Source organism: Schistocerca nitens, chromosome 4 (assembly GCF_023898315.1).
Source record: "Schistocerca nitens isolate TAMUIC-IGC-003100 chromosome 4, iqSchNite1.1, whole genome shotgun sequence".
Taxonomy (NCBI): Eukaryota; Metazoa; Arthropoda; class Insecta; order Orthoptera; family Acrididae; genus Schistocerca; species Schistocerca nitens.
The window spans coordinates 108307003-108333960 of NC_064617.1; the positions used below are offsets into that span (position 1 = coordinate 108307003).

The 26958-nt window shown below is 38.5% G+C and overlaps 1 protein-coding gene across 2 annotated transcripts in view; it reads right to left on the reverse strand.

Annotated features, from left to right (window-relative positions):
• LOC126253380 (DNA endonuclease RBBP8-like) overlaps positions 1 to 26958 on the reverse strand; it is a 94293-nt gene that overhangs the window by 713 nt on the left and 66622 nt on the right. For both annotated transcript variants that reach the window (XM_049954668.1, XM_049954669.1), the window contains exons 4-5: positions 25229 to 26216; positions 19535 to 19702 (exon numbers count right to left, since the gene is read on the reverse strand). In XM_049954668.1, coding sequence (XP_049810625.1) covers positions 19535 to 19702; positions 25229 to 26216 — 1156 coding nt within the window. The remainder of the gene's footprint in view (positions 1 to 19534; positions 19703 to 25228; positions 26217 to 26958) is intronic.

A 26958-nucleotide genomic window follows, 5' to 3' on the forward strand; every position in this document is an offset into this window, starting at 1 on the left:
CTTGTTTGCAATGAACTGTCAGGTCCAGTGTTGCCACATCAAGAATATAAGTACAGAAATTCAATATTTGAAGCTGAAAAATTTGTGCCTCAATTCTTTGCTGCCTGTGCGGCATAAACTAAGTACTTAACCTGGAGACAAATAGCTATTGTCAGCATGAATGTATGAAATAATCAAGTTGTACAAGAGCTGTTCACATTATCAATATCTCCCAAATAAGACTTCTGTTCTTTAATGTATATTTCATTTGTTAATCATCAAGACTACTTCTTCTGGTAAGTAACTCATCAGGAGAATTTTTGGCAACATGAGTGAACAATGCTTGCACATTAGACTACATATATGGAATGCAGGCTTCAACAAAGACACACTTAAATTGCTAAAAAAAAAAAAAAAAAACTGCCAAATGTTTTGAGAAATGATTTCTCGAAAAGTGAGGGGGGGGTTGCAGATTAGAACATGATTTTGAGCATAATTTAAAGGCACCTCAAATGTTCCTCTAATTTATTTCTTACTTTGAGACAAGTCAAGTCATTTCACAAAACTTTTGACTTTTCTCACCTTCAATTTTCATATTCTGTTCAGAACGATTTTACTGCCATGACATGGATATTTTTCTTGTGTCTTTTGTTCTCAAAATATCATACCAATGTAACTTTAAATGTGCAAACCAATTAGGCCTTGAAGATATAGAACTTTCTGGCAGTTCATTCACATAACTATCAGCAGCTGTATGTGAAATTTTTCAGTTTTTCCTCAAATCATTAACAACATTTACTCAATTACAGTGATTTCTTTTTGCAGCAGTAGACCTCACTCAGGTCAATTTGATACTCCTTTTGTCCATGAAAATTTCTACAAAAACCCATTACATAATTTTAGGGAGCCTCGTTTCGCTCCACTCGCAGTTGTCTTACATGGAGCCCTATGGACAACATCAGTGCCACTCCAAACATTTGACCAAAAAGAAGTTACTGTATGGTCCACTTCTAGTTGTACAATATTTATTGCAATGTGACATCAGCTCATTTTGACTAGCATGTCATTTTCAAGTTAACATCTTGTAACATATTAAAGCATTCTCATCCTTTTCTGCAGTAACAAGTGACCTGATATTAGAAATTGTCCAGCAGTATTGACAATTTCAATGAATAAATTGCAGGCTGATAAGTAAATAACATTTAAATGGGAAAGGAGCAATGTCCTGGTATTATATCACTTAGAGCAAATCTTACTAATTTTGTACAAAATGGGGATGGATGTAATGTTAAGAGTATTGGCACAAGCCCTCCATACCCATGTCTGTTAGAGGCAGCTCACTGAATTTAGGATAAAGGACAAAAGAAGTAACCTGGATTGGCCAGCTGCATTTCGATTTATACCGAAAACAAATACTATGCTGTGGGGAATTCAATGTGTTCTTGGGACTGCAGACAACTTTAAATACACAAATGTAGCTCCTTCAATATTAATTAATTTTTTTTAATGTTGGTTAAAACTGATTCCCTTCATAATAGACTTGTTAGAATCTTTTTCTGCTAATGAAAAACTATGGAAATAACAAACAGCATATTGCTACAGCACACTTGACAATTATTCAACTTTTAGAGCGTCATAATACGGATGGCACTTTTTGTTCACGAACGGTTTCAAATCCTGTCAACTGTAAAATATTTTACCCTCAAATTTCAGTGACTCAGTATACACATTCCATGCAAATGACTGTTCTCTTTGTTCTAGATGTGACTGCCTGCTTTCTTTTTATCTTGTAGAAAACATGCCTCTAATTGTTTGGGTACTTAAACATCATTTTGAGTTCAGCCAGCTTTGATCATAGTTGTGTTCTTTCTTGAAACTTTTGGATCTCACAGTCTTCGACTATTGAATAGTGAAATAGGCAAGGGACTGTGTTCATTGTTTATGGTTACCGGGGGAATTGTCCAGTCTACAAACAGCTAGACACTGTACTGGCCACATTTGACAGGTTTCAGGCAGCTGCCTTGGGCGATAGCTGTAGCACCTTATGTGCTAATGCCATTGCTTGGGAATTGTGGAGCTGCTGCGCCTCCTGATATACAAAACTAGCCTCACCTGAGAGAGAATAGGAAACAATGGTTGGGGATTAGATTTCTAGTCAGAGGGTGAATGTGATGTAGACACCGGCATACAGTTTCCTATTGCTGAAAGTGCTTCTAAGCCAATAATTCGTGCGGGTCACCTCAACTGATTTTTAAAAAGAGATCCAATGCTGGCCTCTCATGGTAGTAGCACTTAGGTTGGAAAGGAAGTCCAGTGTGGACTCTGAAAGCATTCCAGGGGTATCATCAAAGATGAGGTGGGGGCTCTGCTGGCAATTACAGAATGCCCTGCAAAATGGTGAACGGTGTTAGCCTCACTCAGAGGGTTATAATACAGCTTGCAATTTGCCGACTCCTCGTGAGGACAGACTGGCCCTGTGTTGGGAATCGTGGTGGATGGCCCAAACCAGATTGTCAGCAGAGTTTTGTCTATTCTGTAATGATATGCTGTGCAGATTTCTTGGCCTGGGTGAGGTCAAGAATGTAATATATTCCTGAAGCAGCTGCTCTGGTAGCAGTGTTTGCACATGAATCTTTAGATTGGGAAGGCTGCTCCGTATATGGCATAAGCCATATCACTTCAGGCAGGGGGGTTACCTTCATAGTCTCGTATGTTATTGAATTTACCATATGTTAAAATTCAGGAGTATGTAAGAAACACGTCTTTTTTTGTTTTCACGCACTGTGAACACCATTTTGAAGATGCGAATATTGGAAAATTTTTTAAAATGCTGTATTTCTGTAACAGTTCTAGATATTTTGTTAGAGTTCTTTATTTGAAAGATAACTGCTTTATGATTACAATGGTATCCTCCGTTTGGACATATCTGTCAAAGTTCTTTTACTGTTGCCTTTTGAATTTTTTTATAACTTACAGAGAAGTTAGATTTTTTTCTGTTTATCAGTTACCATATAAGTACTATATTTTCTGTAAAGGAGAGCTTCCACTTTTAAGTTGGACAGGTTTTATTTTAAAAAAATTCTTTTAACTTTCAAGGGTAATGTATGTCTTCACTAAAGATGTTTCTTACTAATTTCTTTGTTACAATGTTTATTTCTATTGTCTTTGTTGCAGTTATTTCTTTTCACTTTCACTGGTGCAAATATTTCTTACACTTTGTTGTAGTTTCTTGTCAGTTTCTTTGTTGTGGTTGTTCATTGCAGGTTTCTGTATTGTAGTTGTTCAATGCTAATTTGTTTACTGAAGAGGTTTCTAAGAAATCCGAGACCATCCAGTGAGTTCTGTGCTATCATGAGGAATTTGCCAGTTGACACAGTTGCAGTGTGTTTTGTGAAAAGGACTGTTTGAAATGTCTTCTGACTGGGGCCACAGGAGAGTGAAGTGAGCTGACTATTTGCATCTCCATAAAAGAGTGATGTATAAGACAAACAAAAAAACAGACTTTATTCAGGCTGGGAATAAGTGTTTAATTTTAAGACTCTGTTTCAAAGTGAAGATGTTTCCATTGACGACTTTCAGTGTCCTAAATGTTTTGATAGAATAACAACAATGCTAGTATCTGAACAAGGCGAAGCCTCCCATGGTGAAGATAATTCAGATTTTGCATCAACAAAGGAAGAATTAAATACCCTGAATCAGTCAATTACACAGGTAAGTATTAGTCCTGTTCAGAAACTGTGGTCACTGAAGTCAAGTCATCAGCTCTGTGTGTCAAGAAAGTGCAGAGAAATTACTGAAGGTATGGATGAATACACTACACCAAAACTGACAACACTCCTCAAAGTAGAAATTCCATATTAAGAAGAAAATGAACCAAAGCACTCTTGCACCACTTGTCAGGAATTTTTCACAAATATCAATTCAGCTGTTGAATATTGTGCATCCTGTAATGAAAAGGAGCAAGTTTTAACTATTATTCCAAAGACATTTTCAAATAAAACAATTTTGAACATGGTAGACAAATCAAGAAATGTGAGGTCTGTAAAAGGAGTCTTTGGAAGACCAGATCCCTAATATGGTCATCCTAAAGAGGCAGCTCAAGTTCAAATAGTGCAGTCATTTTATCTGGATGATGAATGGGACTGTTCTTGCCAGAGAACCAACAAAAAAAAAAGACACTATAACTGTAACAGTTGAATGTCTAAAAGTTGTGAAAGTGAAGAGGTATGTGACTTGCAGTATTAAAGAAACTTTTGCAATTTATAAGGGCAACTATACAACACCACATATTAGAAGATCAAAATTTTACGCATTATGACCTAAGTGGGAAGTTCCACACCCACCTTGAGATGTCTGTTTATGTGTGTACCGTGTGGTAACTTCTAAGAACTTACTGGAGCACATGGCATATGAAACCTTGGTTGGGAGTGTGAAATCATTAGTAGTCTGTGACTTAAAGTGAGAGGTTTGTTTGTTCCAAGAATGTGGTGACTGCCCTAGAAAGGGAGAAAAATAAACTAATTAAGAAAACTGCTGCCTTTGACAGTTTCATTGATGAACCCGGTAAATGGTCAGTGAAAGCAGTAACACATCAGCATCTGAAGAAATTGCAACAACACATTGCAGAAGTGAAAGGGTGTGTACAGGCTGAAGAACTGTGTTTAATGCTTCACCATGATTTTGCTGTGAACTGGTCTGTAATTCTCCCACAAAAAGTACAAGGGTATTGTTGGAGTAATGATCAGGTTTCAATTTTTACAGGTGTGATATATTTTCAAAACAATACCGCAAGTGTTGCAATTATAAGTGATGACACATGGCATGACTCAGCACCTGCTTTGCTAGCAATGCGCGAAATTCTTCAACTGCAAACAGGAGCAGAGAAGATCATCATTATTTCTGATGATGCTCCTAGTCATTTTAAAAATCGTTACCAGCTGTTTGAATTGAGTAAGTCGCTTGTGCTAACTGACTGGGTATACAGTGCTACTGGTCGCGGGAAGTGGCCTTGTGATGGTGTAGGTGGTCTGTTGAAGCACTATGCTACAAAACATGATCTTTCCATACCAAATGTAGCTGCAATTCAGAATGCTGAGGATTTTACGAGAGTTGTGAAATCTTACACATCCACAGCCCTCATTCTATTGTCCAAAGAGGAAATCTAATAACTCCGTGAGCAGAAAAAAGAAGAATGGTCCAAACAAACTACTTCTGTGAAAGGAATTCAGAAGACACATTTTTGGACTCAAAGTGATGGGGGAACTCATATTGCATGCGCTTTAAAGAGCAAGAAAGAAGAAATTTTGTTAGTTCAGCCAACAATTGTAAGTGCTCCAGTTCCTATTGGTTCAACTGTAAGGCATCACTCGATATCAAAGGAAGATACTGAAAAGTTGACTGACTAGCTTCAGTACAAAACAGAGTGCACAGAAGTTGTATAAATTGAAACCTTTAAGTCTTTGGATCTTTCACATACATTTTGGAACCATTTAAAATGCTTGAAAAATGAATCTCTTATACATCTTTCAAATCTAAAATTATGTTGAATAATGCTAGGTTTTGATTTTTATGAGCCTGTTATGTGATAATGTGCAGTAATAAAACAGGTTTTATGTATGGCAAAAATCTGAATTGTTTATAAAACCTGTTCAACCTAAAAGTGGGGGCTCTCCTTTTCAGGGATTGTAGAACTATATGGTACTGATCAACAACAACAAAATTATCTGCTCTGGATTGGCAGTCCTGGGGGGGGGGGGGAATCTGTAAATTATAAAAAAATTCAAACGGCAACAGTAAAAGAACTTTGACAGATATGTCCAAATGGAGGATTTATTTGTAATCATGAAGCAATTATCTTTCAAATAAAGAAAAGCCAACAAAATATCTAGAACTGTTCCAGAGATACAGCATTTTAAAATTTTTTCCAAAATTGCATGCGCAGTGTCATTTTTGGAGGGTTGTATCTCGGAGTAGAAGACAAAAAAATACGTGTTCCTTACTTAGTCCTTCATTTTAACATATGCTAAATTCAATAACATCTGAGACTATGACGGTAAGATTTCTTCCTTACCTGCCTGAATTGATAAGGACTATGCCATATGCTATTAACTGTAAGCTACACGCAAATGACATGTAGTTGTTATAAAGGGGAATAGATACCATTATAGGTCACAAAAAATCAAATCCAACATTAAAGTGGTATAGAACTGTTTAGGGTAAGCTCATGAGTGACAAAAACTGATCAGTAACGATGCACACAGAAGACTTTAACAGGGAATTAGTTGAAACCAGAAATACAAAAATCAGTTAAATATTGAAGTCAGAATGGAGTTTATACTGAAAGAGTAGACTGTGTAGCAATGACAGTGATGTATTTATTGTTGTAAGCTACAACATTATGTCCAAGGAGACCAATTTCGACAGAATATGATATAATCTGGGAGAAGGTAGCACCAAAGGAGAGCTTAAAATAAAGAGTTTACTTTTTCTATCATTCATCCACACGAAGTACCAAAGTGGTAAAACACTTCAAAACAACTGTGGAAAAAATATCACACACATTCTTTGTCATAGTTACAGGGGAAGATTTTGGTCTGTCACCTGTAGGTTGGGAAACATGAATTTAAAATGGGAAGCTAAGAATAACATGACTGTGCTATACATCTTATTTAATGCAGTTAGCGAGAGGTCACCAGCAGGGGAGTTTTATTGGATCAACTATCTTCCAAAATGCCTTACATTTTGATCCAGTGAATGCAGATTGGAATCAAAGAACACATGCTTAGTATACCATCTCACATAGACAAGGTATAGCATTCATGTGATCCAAGGCAGGGTGGGGAGGGGGGGGGGGGAAGTAATAAATGAATTTTTAACTATAGCATCGTTGGTCCCTGGTATTCAGTGAAAAGTTGAGTGAGGCATTAAGGTATTTATGTTTAACAAATGCTGTACAAAACAATTAAAAACTATCTAATCAATCGGCAGGCTTCAGCTATGGAGAGAAGGCAGAAGCTCTTAGCACAAATTCAGACATACTGTACGCCATGTGCTAGATAAGTTGGTGCCATGGGATATAGTGAGGTATGGGAAAGAACCGCAATGGTTCAGTAACAATAATAATATAAAGGTAAAATAAGGTGCATAACAAAAACGAACAAAATCAAAACAAGTATGACGACAGTTGTACACGTAGCATCCAATGAATTCGAAAGTAAAATCTTACTTGCTGAGTTATCAAAAAAGGGAGGTGAAACGATTTGGTCTTATAGTCACTGAAATAGTCCTCTCTCAAAATGATCATGTGGCACCAATACAGAAGATGACAGAATTATAGTAGAAATACTAAATTCTGTCATCCAAAATTGTTGCACCAAAGATCACCAATGCTTGTATGTTCAAACATTCCATAGAGGAAAAAATGACATATAAGTTATGTGCACAATTTAAAAAAAAAAATGTTGAAGTTGCTATTAGAGGAAAAGCTGCAGCCCCTGATGGGCTACCAGTTCGATTCTAAATTGAATATGCAGATGAACTGTTCTTTCTTCTGCTTAGTTTATGGTAGTCCACAGCAACAAAAAACATGCAACTTGACTAGAAAACAACAAAGGTCATTACAATCAATATAAAGGGTCACAGGACAGATGCACAGAAATGTAAACTGATATAGATTTCTTGAAGAGAAGACATAATGTGATCATATTTCTAAAGACCAAATAGCTCTCGCATAGAGAACACGGCTTCTAAATCCACCAGTTGTCTAGAAAACAGTTTGATGTCTTCTTTCATGAGTATCAGAGAGACTTTCATACAGTTAAGCACTCTCACCCATGACACTCAATATATGCATATGGAATATCCAGGAAGATATGCTTTTGGACTGAAGACTTACTTAATACCAAACAAAATTTAGATTATTAATTTTAAAGGGGAACTATCATCACAAGTGAAGGTAGGTCCACTGTACCTCATGTTGATGTGATAGGCTGTGAAAGGTGTTCCAGTACTGAATGACACTATCCAACTACCATCATTAAAGTGGCCCTTTGCCAATATTATTTATTCTAATTCAAGTTCAAATAGGATGGACAGGTCAACAGAGAATTTCCAAAACCGTGTTCCTACTTTGGTATGAAGAGCCATAGGAAATGAAAATTATTTACTTGAACGTGGTATGTTATACTATAAAATATTGATTATTAATTCATTTGCAGTCTTTTTTCATCCTATTTTGTTGCCACTAATAGACTACATAAACTTACTCATTTGCAACTTCTAGATAATATAGCTTGGGAGTAATATTGAGCACAATAACATACACTCTACCTCCTGCTGTTGCTACTAGTTTTGGAAGTAGAAGAAACCACAGCTTCTTCATAACATGTGTTGCTTCTTTCTCTGGGATATGAAAGATGTATTAAACTTCTTTGCAATTTCCTTCCTTGAATGTGATGCAAAATATCCAAATCAATTATTCAAAATTTCTTTCTCTCAGTGCAGCTTTTCTCTGATTCATTTCACCAGTCCTTACACAGGTGGAGCATTGCATTTAATGACTCAAATTATATTTTAACATAAACTGAAGAACTTGTTCCTCTGCAAGAATGTCTTAGCACTTTAGGGGTAAGTTACCAAGTCAGTTTAAAACAGAGCCCAGTTTCAATAACTTTTTTCTTCAGGATGTTCTTATACCATCTCAGGTTCATGCATATAAACATTATAATGGGTCAATGTTGGTGCCTTATTGATGCTGCAGCATACAGAATGAAGCAACCACCCAGGAAAACATTCAAGTCTCCTACCTAATAATTCGACCAATTCACAGAAGTTTAAAATACACTCATGCTAGTCCTTCGCTTAAACTATGGGCAGCCCTTCTGTCAGAATATAAAATGCAATCAGTTACAAGGAGCAGGAAGCCATGTCCTTAACATTAGAACTGTCAAAGCTGTTATAATGACTGTTTAAAAAAAATTCTGTCTATGACAATATTTTTTGTTCATCAACTTTGAAATACTGTTACTAATTTATTTTCAAAACAGACTCCACAGCATAAATTACAGATCTGTAGTTACGCTCATTGCTTTTATTCCTCACTGTATACCTAGAAATTCGGTAGTGGTCTTTTGTCCACTTACCATTTCTTTGCTCAGTTATGCTGCACATGACAGTGACATGGCATACTTAAAGTGCTTTGTCATGATACAGATATTCAAAATAATTCACAAATTGTCAGACAAGGAAGCAGTATGTATAGTATCTATAGCAAGTTTCAGTAGTGAAACTGAATGGCAAGTAAGAACTAGTTTTGATTAATATATTCAAGACAGTGCTGAATCAAGTGAAAGTAGTTGTGAAGTGGCCAGAGAAGTTACTCTACCGATTATTACACCAGTAGACAAACTCCTCTGTCAAAACCATGTATCATTAATGGACAGATAGAAAAGAATGGTGAATGAACTTGGATGACCACAAAAGAAAAATATTTTATGCTAAACAGCAATGATAAACCACTTGTGAAATTCACAGCGCTGCTACTTCTGTTGGCTGTTTGTAGATTACTTAATGCTAAAATATAAACAGTTGTCCACAAAGGCGGAAGCCTATAGTTGGTGCATCTCTCTTTGTGATCTGGACACATTCATTGCAGTTCTCTGTGTCCGTGGCTTATTTTGTGTCAGTGAAATCTAAAAAGATAGATTGAGGTCAGAAACCTGCCGACCAGTTCTTCCTCTAAACAATGTAAAGGGATAAATTTAGAGACATTGTAAAGTTTTTACACTTTAATATCTGGGGAAAAATGTTAATAAAACTCTTAAGCAGAGCACTTTCCTTTGGTGCCAAAAGTCTGAAATTGTGTCACCAAAAATTGTTTCCTGCTTCACAGACTGGGACAAAACAGCTCATGAAGAACTCTGACCAATTAATGCCAGATGCAGATCCTGGTTAGCAGCTATGATGAAGCATGGACGCATGTCCATTCATAAAGGCAAGAAAAAGATACATGTTCTTGTTCTCAGCCTGCTCCACTCGATTGTAAATGTCGGGATTTAATTGGAAGTCTTCCAGTAACTGTGGAAATTTAAAATAAAATTTTATATGGAGTGGATGTACTGAACCAGGTGACAACAAAATTTTCCATGTAAGCAACTTCATAGAGATGGCTAGTATAATTGCTTTGTAATATATTGGAATTCTCTATAATAAATGCATGGATTCTTTATAGAGCAGGTCTAAGGGAAGGTATCAGCAGTTTCTGCAACAACTCAGAAAAAAATTAAGAGATGAACACATGAAAAATAGATGTCAAAAAATATTTCCTACAATCAGCAAAGGACGAGATAATGAAGATGAAGCAGCATGTAGAAAACTTAGAAAGCAGTTCAGATGTGTCAACATACAAAAACAAAATGGCTGAATGCATGTGACCTGTAAGAAACTTGTGTGTGTACAAAAGGAATCTCTGTGGAATGCTTTGTTTGCTTTCATGTCTCGATTAGAAGGAAACACAACTTTATTTTCTCTTGTATCCTTATCCCAAAATGACTCCATTCATAAATATGAAATCTAGAAATGAAAATAATATATATCTTCAGTTTGGATGATATTTTCACAAACAATCACTTTTTACACTTAAAAATGTGTTAAAACAGAGACGTGGACAACTTGTCAGTGTGATCGATTTGACACTGCCAAAATTTTAGATGTATAAAAAGTCCCAGTGTTCCAATTTTAAAGGAGTACTGCACTGCAAATACACAAGTGTATAAGAACAACTTCTTCTTCTTCTTTTGACAGTTCAACAAAAGTAGCCCATGGTTTTGCGAGATTCATATGTCGCAGTTTCCTGTCTTTAACACCCTACCACAAGTTTTCTCGCTAGTATATCACTTTATTTATTTGTTTATGCATTTACTTAACCAAAGAAGACCATGTCCTTCACCACTCTCTTACATCTAACCAGACTTGTATAATGAGTTAACGTTACAATTTTGCACAGAACATAAGTAATACATATGAGTAATAATAATTACTACTATTACTACTGCTGTTACATCAGAGTTAAGAAATGCTAGTCTTATTTTAACATAGTGTTAACACTAGAAGCACAGATGGTACTATTTGCCACATGGCACAATTTTTGCCCTCTCCTCCTAATTGTTTTTGAGGGTGGATGAAAGTCCATTATTTCACAACCTAGTTCATTTCGAAATAAAAACTGACACTATAAATTCTGTAGTTTTTGAGAAAAAAATATACCTAGAACTGCTGATGGTACATTTTTGTCCAACTGAATAATCTAGAAACTGCCAATTGCTACACATTATTGGTAGCCTTGACTGTGTCAGCTGCTGCAAAGCAGATATGAAACTGAGTGCAGCATCTTTTACAGAACAGAACTCTTTATACATGTAAAACAAACAGATACCATGCAGTAGAGCAGCGTGGATTGTCCTTGCAGTCTCACAGACGACCAAATGTTACCTTTGATTAATAACGCTGAAGAAGTTGAATCCAACGGAGACGATATAGACAGTAATTCAACTGATTTTCATTGTTATCCTACAAAACATTATGATGAATCGCCATATGTACATAGTAATGTAAAACGAAGAAGGAAAAAAATTTCTGAGATTTTAAATCGTTTTATTGATGAATCTGTTCTCAAACATATTCACAAGTGCACTGAAGCAGAGGTGCATCATCATTGGGAGGTGAAGAACTGTCATTACTGTTAGAACAGCTTGAAACATTTCTTGCAGTTCTTTATGGCAGGGATGCCAATAAATTGAAGGAATAGAAGTGGAACTTTTTTGTCAGAGAAATGCAGAATACAAATACTAACAAAGAGATAGAGGGGCTGGCCAGTACTTACCTCAGCTCAGTACAGCCAATAGTTACACAAAACAGAACAGAAAATTTACATTCCTAGCTTTCGGAACTTTATTCCTTCATCAGGGAGGAGAGAGGGGAAAAAAGGGAAGAAGGGAAAGTGGATTCAGTTACTCATAACCCAGGTTATGAAGCAACAGGGAAAGGTAAACAGGGAGGGTAATAAGGATAGAGGCATGGTCGTCAGAGGGAAGCCAAAGATATTCTACTGTAAGTACTGTGCCAGCTTCAAACCAAAGAGGATGCATACAGAAGTAAAGAGGCATATAGTATAAAGATAAACACAACTATGTAGGAAGAAAAGATGTGTGAATGGCTAAAGAGGAGAGGTAAAAAGGAGAAGACTGAAGAGTAAATGGGAGTGAGGTTGATTAACGTAGGTTCAGTCCAGGGGGATGGCGGGATGAAAGGATGTGTTGGAGTGCAAGTTCCCATCTCCGCAGTTCCGAGGGACTGGTGTTGGGTGGGAGAAACCAAATGGCACGTACAGTGTAGCAGGTTCCTAGGTCCTTAGAATTATGCAGGAGGGCATGGTCTGCTACTGGGTATTGGACATCTCCTAGGCGGACAGTTCGTCTGTGCCCATTCATGCGCTCAGCAAGTTTAGTAGTAGAGGGGTTTTGTGGGCGCACCTCAGCAAGTTTAGTTGTTGTCATACCGATGTAAAAGGCTGTGCAGTGCAGGCATATGTTGTTTCACATGTTGCCCTGCCTTGAATTGTGTATGTTTTACCAGTAGCGGGACAGGTAAAACATACACAATTCAAGGCAGGGCCACATGTGAAACAACACGTCATTTATCAGCTGACATGCCTGCACTGCACAGCCTTTTACATCGGTATGACGACAACTAAACTGGCTGAGCGCATGAATGGGCACAGAGGAACTGTTCACCTAGATGTCCAATACCTAGTAGCAGAGCATAATCCCTTCGGAACTGCGGAGATGGGAACTTGCACTCCAACACATCCTTTCATCCCGCCATCCCCCTGGACTGAACCCACGTTAACCAACCTCACTTCCATTTACTCTTCAGTCTTCTCCTTTTTACCTCTCCTCTTTAGCTATTCACGCACCTTTTCTTCCTACATAGTTGTGTTTATCTTTATACTATATACCTCTTTAGTTCTGGATGCATCCTCTTTGGTTTGAAGCTGGCACAGTACTTACAGTAGAATATCTTTGGCTTCCCTCTGACGACCATGCCTCTATCCTTATTACCCTCCCTGTTTACCTTTCCCTGTTGCTTCATAACCTGGGTTGTGAGTAACTGAATCCACTTTCCCTTCTTCCCTTTTTTCCCCTCTCTCCTCCCTGATGAAGGAACAAAGTTCTGAAAGCTAGGAATGTAAATTTTCTGTTCCGTTTTGTGTATCTATCGGCTGTACTGAGCTGAGGTAAGTACTGGCCAGCCCCTCTATCTCTTTGTTAGTATTTGTTTCACATGTCACCTAATCACTTCAGGGAAATCATAATTTACCTCAGGTTTGATTTGTTGTTGGGTTTGACTTGTGGTTGACATGACTGGAGCAATTAAAAATGATAAGCTTGCTCTCACGTCAGACATATACAAGAGAGCTATAGCAAGCTGTAAAAACATGCACAGTCCTTGTCCATACATTTGCGTAGATGAGCAGCAATTTTTGTCCAAGAGAAGATGTCAGGTCACTCATTTCATGGCTTCAAACCTTATAAGTATGTACAAAATTGTTAAGGGTTTTGTGGCCACTCGTTGACAAACTGCCTGTTTGCATCTGTCTCAGGTTCTTTGGCCGTCATTTGTTTGATGCTTTTTCTGATGTTTCGCCAGCACAAGTGGTTGGCATCGTCATAGATTCACTCTCCAGTACAGGTGGTAGACTGGAGTCGAGCTTGTAGCTGTAGATAATATGTACCTGGTGCGCTAGTATCCAAGGGCTTTTCCATAGTTATTTTCAGTACGATTTTCCTCCTGCTATCTGCAGCGGTCCTTTGCTGCAGCACGGGAATCCAGGATCCACTCACCCTGAGGCTTTCTTCTTTCTTGTTGAAGCTAATCTTATGTTGTGTATTTCTACAGCTTCTCTGAACAAGCGACATGATAGCTCTTCTCTACAGCCAGAACTTCCATGTCAGCGAATTTTACTGTGTCAGGGTGTCTACATGGACAAAGAAAAATAATTCCCGGATTTTTCCCAGATTTCCCAGTTGAAAATACACTTTCTCCCGGATGAAAATACACTTTTTCCGTGTTAAGTGACAGCATACTTTTTCTCAGCACTTATCAATTCTTTTACGATTTATGGTTTTATACACCGGCGTAGAATTTCCAGGCACTTTAAAAAATGAAACTCAGGGGGAAAAAAACACATTTTGGAAAGATCTTTGATGTGCAGCAACATATACACTGCATATTTCCGTGTTACGAAGGTATAAATTCAAATTCCAGCAAACACCACATGTTACTTTCCAAAAGATTAAAATCGAGATTGCAACGCGCTTTTGTCAGCCAGTCACAGCTCATGTCACCTGATCTCGCCAGCTGATGACAGCATTTGACACATGATGTAGTCAGCCAATAGCAAGATCACTCTTAAGTAGCGCGAACGCACAAATAAGAAAAATTAATGGCTTAAATTAATGTATAATTGTTGCTACAAGAAAAGCATAACTATCATATATAATATTTGTCTCTAAGATTAATAAGCTGCAAGAGAAGATATGCTTCCACATATATTGTTGATCTTTTTTGCGCATCATACATCACATAAATGTGCCAGTAAAATTTTTTAATAACGACGTAACTGTCTGATCTTCTGGGCTCAAAATTCTTCATATGGTCGTCCCCAAAGAGTTGATTTTTAAATGAGAGTCAAACGCTCTGTGATTTAAGAAATTCGTTGTACACTCTCATATAGTTTATCTTACATAAAAGGAAATTTACTTTGAAAGTAACGCTTTTCAAAGCAATATTCGCAATATTTTTCCATGACCTATTAGAAAAGTACGTTTCAGCAGTTGCCAGAGAGCACCAGATAACAGGCATCACTGCACTTGCGCAGCTACGATGATGCAGGAAGCCTGCATGTTTGACCGTGTGAAACATTAAAAGATCTTGCATTAAAATGAATCTGATGTAAAAAACTGTCATGTCACGCTCATTGGAGGCAATTTGTTGTTAAGAAGCACTGCACACACTTCCTAAAGCCTTTGACACACTTTGCTGTTGGCAGACACTTGTATGAGCACTGTGTTTTGATGTTGTTTATGGCGCAATTTTCTTTGCGACTTAAGTTTTATTTTCGTTTTTTTCTCTCGTTCATGTTTTGTTGTTGCAGTATTATTCTGCAGAAGTGGGATACAGTAAATTTTTTTGTTAGAGTATTGGTTCTCACCAGTCAAAATCACAAAAATTTAACTGAAAACTAAAACAATGAAAAATTCCCGAAACTCAAAATGATTTGTGGGTTTTTCCCGGTTTTCTCCCAGATGAAAAAATTCCCGGGTTTTTCCCGGATCTCCCGGGTCGTAGACACCCTGCTGTGTGGTCAGCCTCATACAGCACATGCTCTACTACCGTGGCCAATTTCTCCACATGCCCCATCTTCAATGCCACTTATGTTCTGTGATCCTGGTGTTCTCTGATTGTCCAGTCATTCCAATAAACTTTTCCACATTTGCATGGTATGCGGTATATTCCTGACATTTCAAGTGGGTCCCTTTCCTCCTTTGCCGACCTGAGACACTCTTTGATCTTCTTTGTCAGTTTATAAATAGTCTTTATGCCATGTTTGTGCCCATTCTGTCCATCACTCTGGAAATGTATTCAGAAAGGCCATGCCCGACATTTCTTTTTCTGATGTGACACTTTGCCAAGTGTTGACGAGGCATGATTAATAGGCTTGTAACATGAGCAAGACGAATATGTGAGCTGCAGCACTTCAGACATGAGACACAACACTGGAAAGCATTCTGAGGAGCAATGGGTACTCCATCAGTTATATAAGAAGTGTAACAGAGTCAAAGAACCTTGCTCGTTACAATCAACAAAGTTGGAAGGGAAGTGCCTGAGTGTATGAAGAAAGCTTGTGAGAAAGTATGCAAAACTGTAGCTCTCAAAAACAGTATTACCCTCACAGTGTACCAAGTAAAGCCAGATACACTTGTAATAATTCTGAGTTCCTTGCATCCAGATGTACAAATTGAAACTTACATGTACTGAAAGCCTAACAGTGACATGTTACACGGAAACTCCAAACATGGTACATGATGTTGAACAGATGGCTTGCCAGTACTCTGTGAAAGCTGGTGGAAAAATGTGCCCAGTTCATATTTTTATAATATTCTACATTTAGCAGGCATCAATGATTGGGTAACCTACAGAGATGAACAAAGATCAGAATAACAAGGTGAAACTTCCTTCTAAAGCTCATTGTGGAACTTCGCAGAGATTATACAGAAACCAGGGTCAGTCTACAAGAAATGTTCTGGGGAACGAAATTTTCACTCTCCAGCAGACTGTGCGTTGATATGAGACTTCCTGGCAGATTAATACTGTGTGCTGGACTGAGACAGGAACTTGAGACCTTTTGTCTTTCGCAGACAAGTGCTCTGCAAGTGTTCTACCAACTGGCCTACCCAAGCATGACTAGTGGAAGTGAAGCTGTGAGGACAGGTCGGGAGTCGTGCCTGGATAGCTCAGTTGGCAGGGCTCTTGTCCGTGAAAGGCAAAGGTCATGAGTTCGTGTCTTGGTCTAGCACACAGTTTTAATCTGGCAGTAAGTTTCATATCAGCATATACTCTATCGCAGAGTGAAACTTTCATTCTGGAAACATCCTGCAGGCTGAGGCTAAACTGCATCTCTGCAGTATGCTTTCTTACAGGAGTGCTACTACCGCATGTTTCGCAGAGAAATTCTGTGAAGTTTGGAAGGTAGGAGACGAGGTACTGGTAGAAGTGAAGCTGTGGGGATGGGTCGTGAGTCATGCTTGGGTAGCTTAGAGAATAGAACGCTTGCCCACAAAAGGCAAAGGTCCTGAGTTTGAGTCTTAGTCCAGCACACGGTTTTAATCTGGCCCGCAGATTGTAATGTTTACCCTTAGACAATATGTATCGAAGTGTAGACCTCTAAATTATGGTAACATATTGAGTCTATATTACATGTTCTTTCTCACTTGTTGAAATATCATATACTAACGAAAGCTTTTTTGACTTGGCTGTATTTCTTATACGTATAAAAGCCACAAAGATATCTTTATAATTTGATGAACATTTTTCAAGTATTTGGAGAAAAATATGAAAATACTCCATAACAAAATAACAGACTATTAGGGTGCCTATTTGTAACAGAAAAAGTTATCCCCTACAATACAAAAAGTCTAAGAACAAGCTGTAAATGTATTGACTGGAGGATTCGAAAAATCCGGCGGTTCTAGTGTTAAGCATTTTCGCATTACTTTCTTACTGAACGTGAATAATGACATGTTACAAAAATAAACAGCAGAACAGAAGGAATAAAACATGAGAAAGAAGTTAACTGGTAAGAGAAAGAGTGAGAAACAATTGGCATGATTAGCAGATTAGATGGAAGGAAGAAGATTTAAATAAATATGCATGAGAAAAGCAAGTATACTGTTAACAGTGTGATAGAGATAGTGCTTTACTATTGGACTGAACAAAAACAACTGGCATAGGCCAAGAGGGAAGCTGTGCTGATGATAATAGATACAGCTTTAACCAAAGTGGTTTAGAATAAGATGCAGGCTACAGGGCAGTTTGTTCCTCAGTTATGTAGTTGATACAGAGGAGATGGAGAAAGATTTAGTATTATGCAAAGGTACAGCCATTATGCTTGACACATTGTAGATGTGGAATGATGATAACAGACACCATTAGTGATTCTGCATCTGTACATATACATGATGAAGAGAAATTCAGACACCAGCTGCAGCCAGGCAGTGTATAACACACACACACACACACACACACACACACACACACCTGAAAGAACAGACACTTGTAAACATGTCCTGATGGCAAGTAATGATACCTTCAGTACAGGTGCAGTCTTTGTTTGACCTCTTGCAGGAGACTGGATAGGCAAAGTAATGAGAATAATGGACACGGAACACTATGTATGCAGTGTATGACATATGGGAATTTGGTTAGACAGGAAGCATGCTCAGATAGCAAGAGTGGTTAAAGTGACCACTCTCAATAAGTGGGAAATCTGGATTATTGTCCTGGTCTAGTGCAAATTTTCACTTGTCAAAACTGGATTTATTTCAATGAGCGATTATGGCTGATGTCAGATTCTTTTGCGAGGTATACAGTATGAGAGTACAGATATGGAGAACTAAGAACCTGATGAAGAAAACTGTGTGTATGAAATTTATGTCGCCTATCTGCTCACACAGACCCTAACCGAGCATAGAAGGCGTAATCAAACAATAGAATGTTACACACAAATTTCATGTAAGCATTCATGGCTAGCTCAAGTTGTCAAGAGTTTTCAGTCTTTGTTGTCCCATGTTGCTCTAAATCAGAGTAGTAAGGATTTGCAGGGCTGAAGGTTGGAATATTTTTCAAAATTTTTGAATTACTAATAAGCAAGAAAGATTTCTTGCATGCTTTAATAGCTTGTCCTTTCCTATGTATATGTCATCCAAGATTATGTTGAAATTTTACTGGAAAATGTCCACTGATCAACTTTCAGTGTGATATGATGATGATGACCTGTGACTTCTTACAGTTTAGTTTAAGACACAGGTTTTTTGCCCCTTGCGCTATTGAACACAGGCCGTCATTAGTGCCTGATATGGCAGCAGCAATCTTTTTCGGGGCTGTTGTGTAACTACAATTGGATGTCTCAGCTTATAAGTGATAAATTACAAGAATGTAACACAGATATTCATTATCAGTATACAGTGAGAAAGTGCAATAGGTCAAAGAGAAAACGCTGGGGCCTCCAGAGATCACATGTTTCCATGGTGACTTCTCTGATCCACAGATCACTCATTGACATCTGTTTTTAAAGTATCCATCGAACCAAAGTACTACAATGTTTGAGAAATTCAGCTGTTTCATTTTCATAAGTAATATATGGATATAAACAGCATCAAAAGCCTTGCTGAAATGAAGCAGTGTTAAAATTGTCACTTCACCACTGTCCATAACGTGCTTGATGTCATCAGCCATCTTTATAAATGCAGTAGCTGTGCTGCGGTGTTTTCAGAAGTCTGATTGATATTCATCAAGAGTGTTATCAATTTTATGATCAAATGTCAGTTGTACATGAACAATGTACTCCAAGGCTTTAGGTACTGCAGGTGATGATTGGCCTGTAGGTGCTGGCTGATTTTGTTTTATCATTTCTGAGTACTAGTTGAATTAAGCTTTGCTTTGACTCAGTACTACATGTACCACTTGTACAAGGGAGAGATTGAAGATGTCTGCGAGGACTGGAATAATAGTATTGGCAGTGTGTTCAATCATACCTATGTTCACTTCATCATTACTTACTGCCTCAGAAAAGATTCTCATGACTGCTTTCCATACTGTATGTGTAGAAAAATATTTTAAGAAAAAAACATCTGCCAAGAAGGTGCTATCTTGTGTGTGTGTGTGTGTGTGTGGGGGGGGGGGGGCTGATATTTTTTTTTTTTGTGGTACACAACATTACCTGTCAAAGCTGGTATTTCCTTTTTTATCTGCATCTAAATTTGTTGTTGGTCTTTCATTTTTTGCTTTGTTTTCAATGCAATTAGCTTTTGATACTGATGAAGCGCCACCATTTGAACGCTTTTCCATATTGGGAGGAAGAAATATTGTCATATCTGTGTCACAGACCCTAAAGCAAAAGAAACATTTTATTGTATTGTTTTACACTGACATAGTATTCAAAACATCTTACATTTGTCATAAAATAAAAGTAACAAAATTAATGTCACACATAAGGTTGTAATAAAAGTAATTAGCAGACCTGAAAACTAAGCATGACATGTCAATATGTGTTGTCTGCTATGATATTGATTGTAAAGCAGAAGGGAGCCATTAATAGTAGCAATCACCATATATCTTATGAATGCCAATTAAAATATATTATATGTAAATTGTAATTTCTTGATTTTAAAAACATTTCATTACATATTCCACTGTCATTTAACATCTAGGTAACAGCCAGTTACGATAATGAAAACTCTAAGAGAAAATTCTATGAGAAAACAGAAACAAATATGACCCCCCCCCCCCGCTCTCTCTCTCTCTCTCTCTCTCTCTCTCTCTCTCTCTCACACACACTACTTATGTGGTCATTGCACTACATTGTGGTCACTGAATGATTATGAGGGAGGGGGAGGACATGCACAGCAGCTCTGAGCAGTATTGGCACAATAAGAGTTAATATTGGCAACAGGTATAAAATTGAAGTTGTATAGTATGAGAGAAAAAAAAAGAGGAAATACAATAACATAATGTACAAAGCTTATGAGAAAATTATGAGAGACGGAGCAAAGGAGAGTCACAGAACAGGGAGTAGTAGAGATAGGGAGCCTGTCCAGTTTAGAGGAATCGGTACTTTGAAGAGGGAGGGGTGTGTATCCAAATGACAGGAGTATTGAAGTAGCTTTTGAAAGTCATAACTGCTGTGTTATGCAGAGTGTTTTTGAATTAGATGTTTAGGTTTGAGGTTAGCCACAGCCTGACAGTGGCCACTCATATGAGTACATGCACTTTAATTGGAGCAAACCTTGTAAATGTTGCGGTTACTTTCACACAAGGCCTTACATTTGGTTGGTTGCGATACCCCTGTAATAGGACTGGAAGACTGGTGGTGGTGGTCAAGTGCATGGCATCTTATTCATCCACAGCAGAAAGCCTCATGGGACAAAGGACCACACACAGCAATAGCGAAGGAATGAGTTAGGATACTGTGTAAACTAGGTACTCAGAACAGCACTTGCCTCTGAAACATCCACATGGGAAATCCCCATGTGGCACAGTACTGGGAATGAGAATGGGGAAAGAATCAGTAACAATACCGCATAAACAGGATGGCCCAAAGAATGCCACTTCAGAGGAAGGGGAGGGGCAGTGATGAATGAATCTTTTTGAATAGGATGTCCTCATCTGAAGTCACATCGAAGTGTAGTTGAAGCCTTGGCAAATGGGGAGGCCGAGTTTGTCAAAATGTTGGTGATAAGGGAGGTATTCTATGAAGCATGGTTTACAGTGGCAGCAGGGCTCTTAGGATTAAGGAAAAAAGGAGTGCAAGATTTGTTTGTAGATGAGCCAAACAGATTAGCTTCCTCAAATGACATTAAGAATACTAGCTGTTGATGGTACTGGGTAGACTGGATACTGATCTCAAAGATGGGACAAAGAACACACTTGTTACACAGTACGTAGACACAGCACAAGCTCGGATGAGGATGGCGAAGAAAATCTCTCTCACAGACTTTCAAAGAAATCAGCTCAGCATTTATCTTAACACATTTATCGAATATCTAACTTTGAACTGCCACAAGGAAATTTTATCATTTCTCCCAAACAGACCAGTGCCTGGGGTACAGTGTATAAAACTAAGGTTGTGAGGATCAGGACTGATGGAATGAGATCATGAAAATCTTTATGGAAGTTATACAGTCACCTTAGAGGACACTACATTTCAGACGACACAGTGGTATTTCATTGCTCACTCAATACATGTAATATCTCAGTCCAATTGTGTTGCATTCCTGGTTCCGACCTTGCTAGCCATGCATCTTTCTCCTGTGCATGACTCCAGCGCAAGATCTTTTTTTATACATCCACCCATCATCTCCTATTGCAATCCTGTCACAGACACTTCCAATCTGATATGTAATAGGGCCACACATGAAAGCCAGCACACTGTAAATAAGCCTCCTATACATTTAGAGATTTTAAGCTTTTTTCATGAGTCTCTTGCATTATTATGCACAATACTGATACTTGCGTCCTAAGTGACACACTGTTGCTAGGTTCCACACCATAGAAGGTAGCAAAGGTTGTTGCTGGATTGTAGAATTATGATTAAAAAGGAATTATCTACAAAAACAAATAAACATAAGAAAAGAGCATACAGAAAACATAGTAATTTTATGTGAAGATTATAAATTTTTAAGACCCATGAACCGTTTAGGCTACATCAATTATAACAACAAGCGTAGGCCAACAAAGAATGTGGGACAGCTCAGCTAATAATTTATCACTTTCCATTAGCCAGCCATAGACGACAAGGAAGAAACAACAGAACAGTGGTGTCTGGTGTAATGAGTAGATGTGCAAGTGTGTGCACTGATTATTTTGGCAAAGTCTAAGCACAGAGGTGCCAACACAGGTGACACCTATGATCACTATGATATCACAGGTCTTAGAGGATACATCTGACTTTACACATAAGCAAACAGACTCACTGTAGTTTGGTAACTGTATTGCAACTATAGTTATGAGAGCACACCTGCTGCCACATTGTTGCCCCTACACCATGAGAACAGTTAAAGAAAATGGAATATTGAAAGAAGTGATTGAGTCACCCTTGGTATTATTGTACTGATACATGATTGGAATGGTTAGTGATTAACAATATAGTTTATGGAATTTTGAACTGCGTTTTGATAACTTTAAATATGACACCTGACCATGAAACCAAACTTGACCTTCCTTTCCTTGTTCTTTTTCTTGTAGTGGTGGTGGTGGTGGTGGTGGTGGTGGTGGTGGTAGTGGTAGTAGTAGTAGTAGTAGTAATAGTATTTCATTATCCTTAGTTAAAGTCATTGAGTAAAGACTATGTTTTATTTCACTTTGTTATGATTCAACTTCCCTGTTAAAAATGTTTAAATGGATTAAAAGACTTTCCCATTTTCCACCTTGGCTGTATTAAGATCACTGTCATTTTTTTTCACACTATTAACTAATTTCAGTAATGTGCCATTTTCAGCTGCTTGCTCATATGGACGTGTCAAATAAACTGATGGAGAGCAAGGTTCCGTGCAATGTATCATTTTTATAATTACTTATGAATGCTATTTAGACAATTGACGGCCTTGTTGACATGTTTAAATGCAGTCTGGAAATAATGTTAATAATCACTACACATTTACTCAAAAGAAACCATAGATGTGCTTTTTAAATGTTGGGGTATTTCTCTTGACGAGTGTTTTCCGTTTGTGTGTAATGTGTATATAGTGCACAGGGATTTCTGAAACGCTGAGATTGTCTTTTCGTGTTGCTATTTGGTATATTTACTTCACCCGTCTACACAAACTGGACTAACTAATAACACAGCCTGCAAAATTAGTTGTATAATATGTTAAAAGTATTTGGGGAAATGATGTACTCAGTATTGTATAAAATACCAGGCATATGTAAACTTTGAGACTTTAAGATTAAACAAGGCCACTGACCAAAAAGCAGAAGTGTTGAGTATTCAACAGGCACCCACAAAGGAAAGACAACTTGCTAGCTTTTGGAGTTAGCCTTTGATGATCTAGAATAAAATACATTAACACTCACACACAAACCTATGCCACTACATCGTGCTGACTGGACTAACACTGCCAATGCTATTTTGCAGCAGGTGGACTGGTTGTGGTGGGGATAATGTTGATTGGGGTGGACTGGGGGAGAGAGGCAGAGAGAGGGCTTGAAGTGGGTGGCTAGTGTCTCGGAGGGAGGAGGCTGGTTTTACGACTAGGAATGCAGTAGGGAGAGGTGGCAGATATATGGGCTGGCATGACTAGTGGCCAGTGGTAACAGGCACATGCTGAAGGCAATGTGGGGACTTAAACCGGCAGGGGGTGACAGGACAGAGGAAGAGGAAACTGTTGGGTGGAGGGTATGGGGTCAGAGAGTTACCTACAGTGGGAAGAGGCACATGCTGAAGGCAATGTGGGAACTTAAACTGGCAGGGGGTGACAGGACAGAGGAAGAGGAAACTGTTGGGTGGAGGGCGTGGGGTCAGAGAGTTACCTATTGAGCCCAGGACAATAATGGGAGCAGAAAATGTGTTGCATGCATGACTTCCATCTACATAGTTCAAAGCTGCTGGTGGTGAGACAGATCCAGATGGCTCATGTTGTGAAGCAGCCATTGAAACTGAGCATATTATGCTCATCTGCATGTGTGTCCCCATGTGGTCAATTTTGTTCTTCACAACAGTTTGGCAGTGGCCATTTATCCTGGTGGACAGCTTGTTGGTCATACCAACATAAAAGGCTGTCTTGTGTTTGCAGCAGAGTTAGTATATGGCATTGCTGAATTCACATGTGGTCTGGCTTCTGGTGGGGTAGTATAAGCCTGTGACAGAACTGGAGTAAGGTGCTGGGTGGGTGGATTGGGGAGGTCTTGCACTTCGGTCTGCCATGGGGATATGAGCTCTCTGTCAAGGAGTTGGGAATGAGAGTGGCATATGGATGGACTAGAGTGTGGTGTAGGTAGTGTGGACAATGGAACACTGCCACAGGAGGGGTGGAAAGGATCTAGGGCAGGATGTCTCTCATTTCAGGGCAGGATGAGAGATAATCAAAGCCCTGGCAAAGTACATGGTTCAGTTGTTCCAGTCCTGATCTGAGTGCTTTTGTTTGGGTGAGGCACAAGAAATCTGTTTGTGGATGAGGTTTGAGGTGGGGGGGGGGGGTAATTGCCTGTTGGTGAGCCCTTTGTGAGGCCCTCAGTAACACTGGGCAAGGGAGTTCTCATTTCTGCAGTAGCTAGGTTGTATCAAAGGGATTTTTTGGCGTGGAAAGGACGGCAGCAGTCATAATGCAAGTGCTGCTGGTGCTTAGTGGGTGAGGCAGAGGTGTGGATGGAGCCATCAGAGAGGTTGAGGTAAATGTCCAGAAAGGTGACGCATTGAGTAGAGGCGGGTCAGGTGAAGTGGATGCAAGAAAAAGTGTGTAGGTTGTTAAGAAATGTGGATAGGGTGTCTTGATCCTGAGTCCACACATACAACAATAAACCTGAACCACACAAATATCAGCAATAAACCTGAACCAGATGAGTGGTTGGGAGACTAGAAAAGTTTTACTTTTTTGTTTAACATTTGTAAGCCATCTATACAACAGCTAATTTTAAATGGATATTTAATGCAGGATCCTCAAATATTTCTCCGATACGACAGTGCTGTGTTCACTCATTACAATGGATTATAAAAGGCTGTAACGGTATGATCCAATATTTCTTCATATCATCTATTCACACACACACACACACACACACACACACACACACACACACACACTCAATGCCCCAAAGCAAAAAGTCAGTGTTTATACCTAATGCATTCCATGTAATATTCTATGGTTTTAACAAAGACTATCATTCAAAGTATTTATGAACTTCAATAAATGTATCTTACCTGTTTATGTTATCTTGCAGGGGGTTTGCTTTTTTCTTCTGTGTAGCATTTGGGCTTTCAGCAACAATATCATCATCCTCTGATACGCAAAGCCTATCCTCTGAATACTTGAGTGATTCCTGAATGGCTTTTTGCAGTAGTTCATCCTCCAAATCAGTGCAAATTTTTGCTGAGTACTGTGTTGAAGTTTTTCGGATTCCTTCATTAAATTCCTCAAGTGATCCAACATCTATCCTTTTTGCAAAGGATCCTACTGAGAGCTGAGTCTGTTTCAGTCTACGACTTTGCTTATCTCCAGGTTTTAGCTCAACACTGTAGTTGGGCTTCAAATTCCAAAAATCTGGCTTTTTACCAATTTTGTTTGTCAAGTCTGCCCGTGACGTGTATTTCCCTAAATCCTGGTTTTCATCAGCAGTTGTGCTTTTAAGAGCTGCAACAGTATTACTTTCTGCATTAGAGGTATTAACTGATAGAACTTTACCAGGACTGTTACTGGAAACCTGAACTTCTGATAAATTCTTGACATGCTTTAATGATGGCTTTATTGGTGTGTTGCTGCTAATTACAGGACTTGTTTTACCTGAATTTCCACCAGAACATTTCTTCTGAACCTCTTTGTCCAATATGTTATCTGCAAGTTGCACCGGGCATTCAGTTGCCTGTGGAAATGACCAAAGAGTTTCTGGAATAACAATATTTTTTGAAGTATGAGCAAGGTCATCTTTCTGCAACATATCTGAGTCATGCTGTGGTGTGGATTCTTCAGAGTCTGAAATGCCCTCCCTGTGCTCTAAATGTTTGTTTGTTGATCTTATCTTTTTTCTCTTTGACGTGTCAAGATTCCTTTCCTCCCTACATCGTCTTTTTGCTTGAACTGGAGGCTTGGTGGTTCCGAGAAGCATCTGAGACACCAGATCGTATGCTCTTGCTGTAGACTGCTTCTCATCTGGCTCACTGTCTTGTCCATTCTGAAGGTTTAAAATATTTGCTGAAAAGGTACAGAAGCCTCGTCATGAATTTTCTGTAACAAATGTCTCATCTTACAAGAAATGTAATATAAAAAAAACTTCCACCACATAAAATTTAATGCAAAATTCATAGCAACTTATATAAGACTAGGACACAAATAATGCCACAATGTCCAACCAGTAACACAAAAAGGACAATACATATCCTTATGATATTTAAACACATTAGGATATTAAATTACATAATTTACTTTTTTTTAATTTACTCTAAGCTACCCAGTGGTTATGTGTACCTGGACAACACAGGGTCACACTAATGTAAAAAAAAAAAAAAAAAAAAAAAAATACTTCAATTATTGCTTTTCAGTTGATTTTTGGTTGTAGCCTATATACAAGACAGTCTTTGTAAAATGTAAATCAGCCCACCCATTTAGCTGTGCGGTCTAATGCACTGCTTTCTGGGTGGAAAGGCGTGCCGGTCCCTGGCACGAATCCGCCCAGCGGATTAGTGTCTAGGTTGGCTGTGCCGGCCAGTCTGTGGATGGTTTTTAAGGCGGTTTTTCATCTGCCTCGGTGAATGCGGGCTAGTTCCCCTTATTCCATCTCAGTTACACTATGTCGGCAATTGCTGTGCAAACACTTTCTCCATGTACGCGTACACCCTAATTACTCTACCATGCAAACATTGGTGTTGCACTTGTCTGGTGGAGACATTCCTGAGGGGTCCACTGGCGGACGAACCCCACAATAATTCTGGGTTCA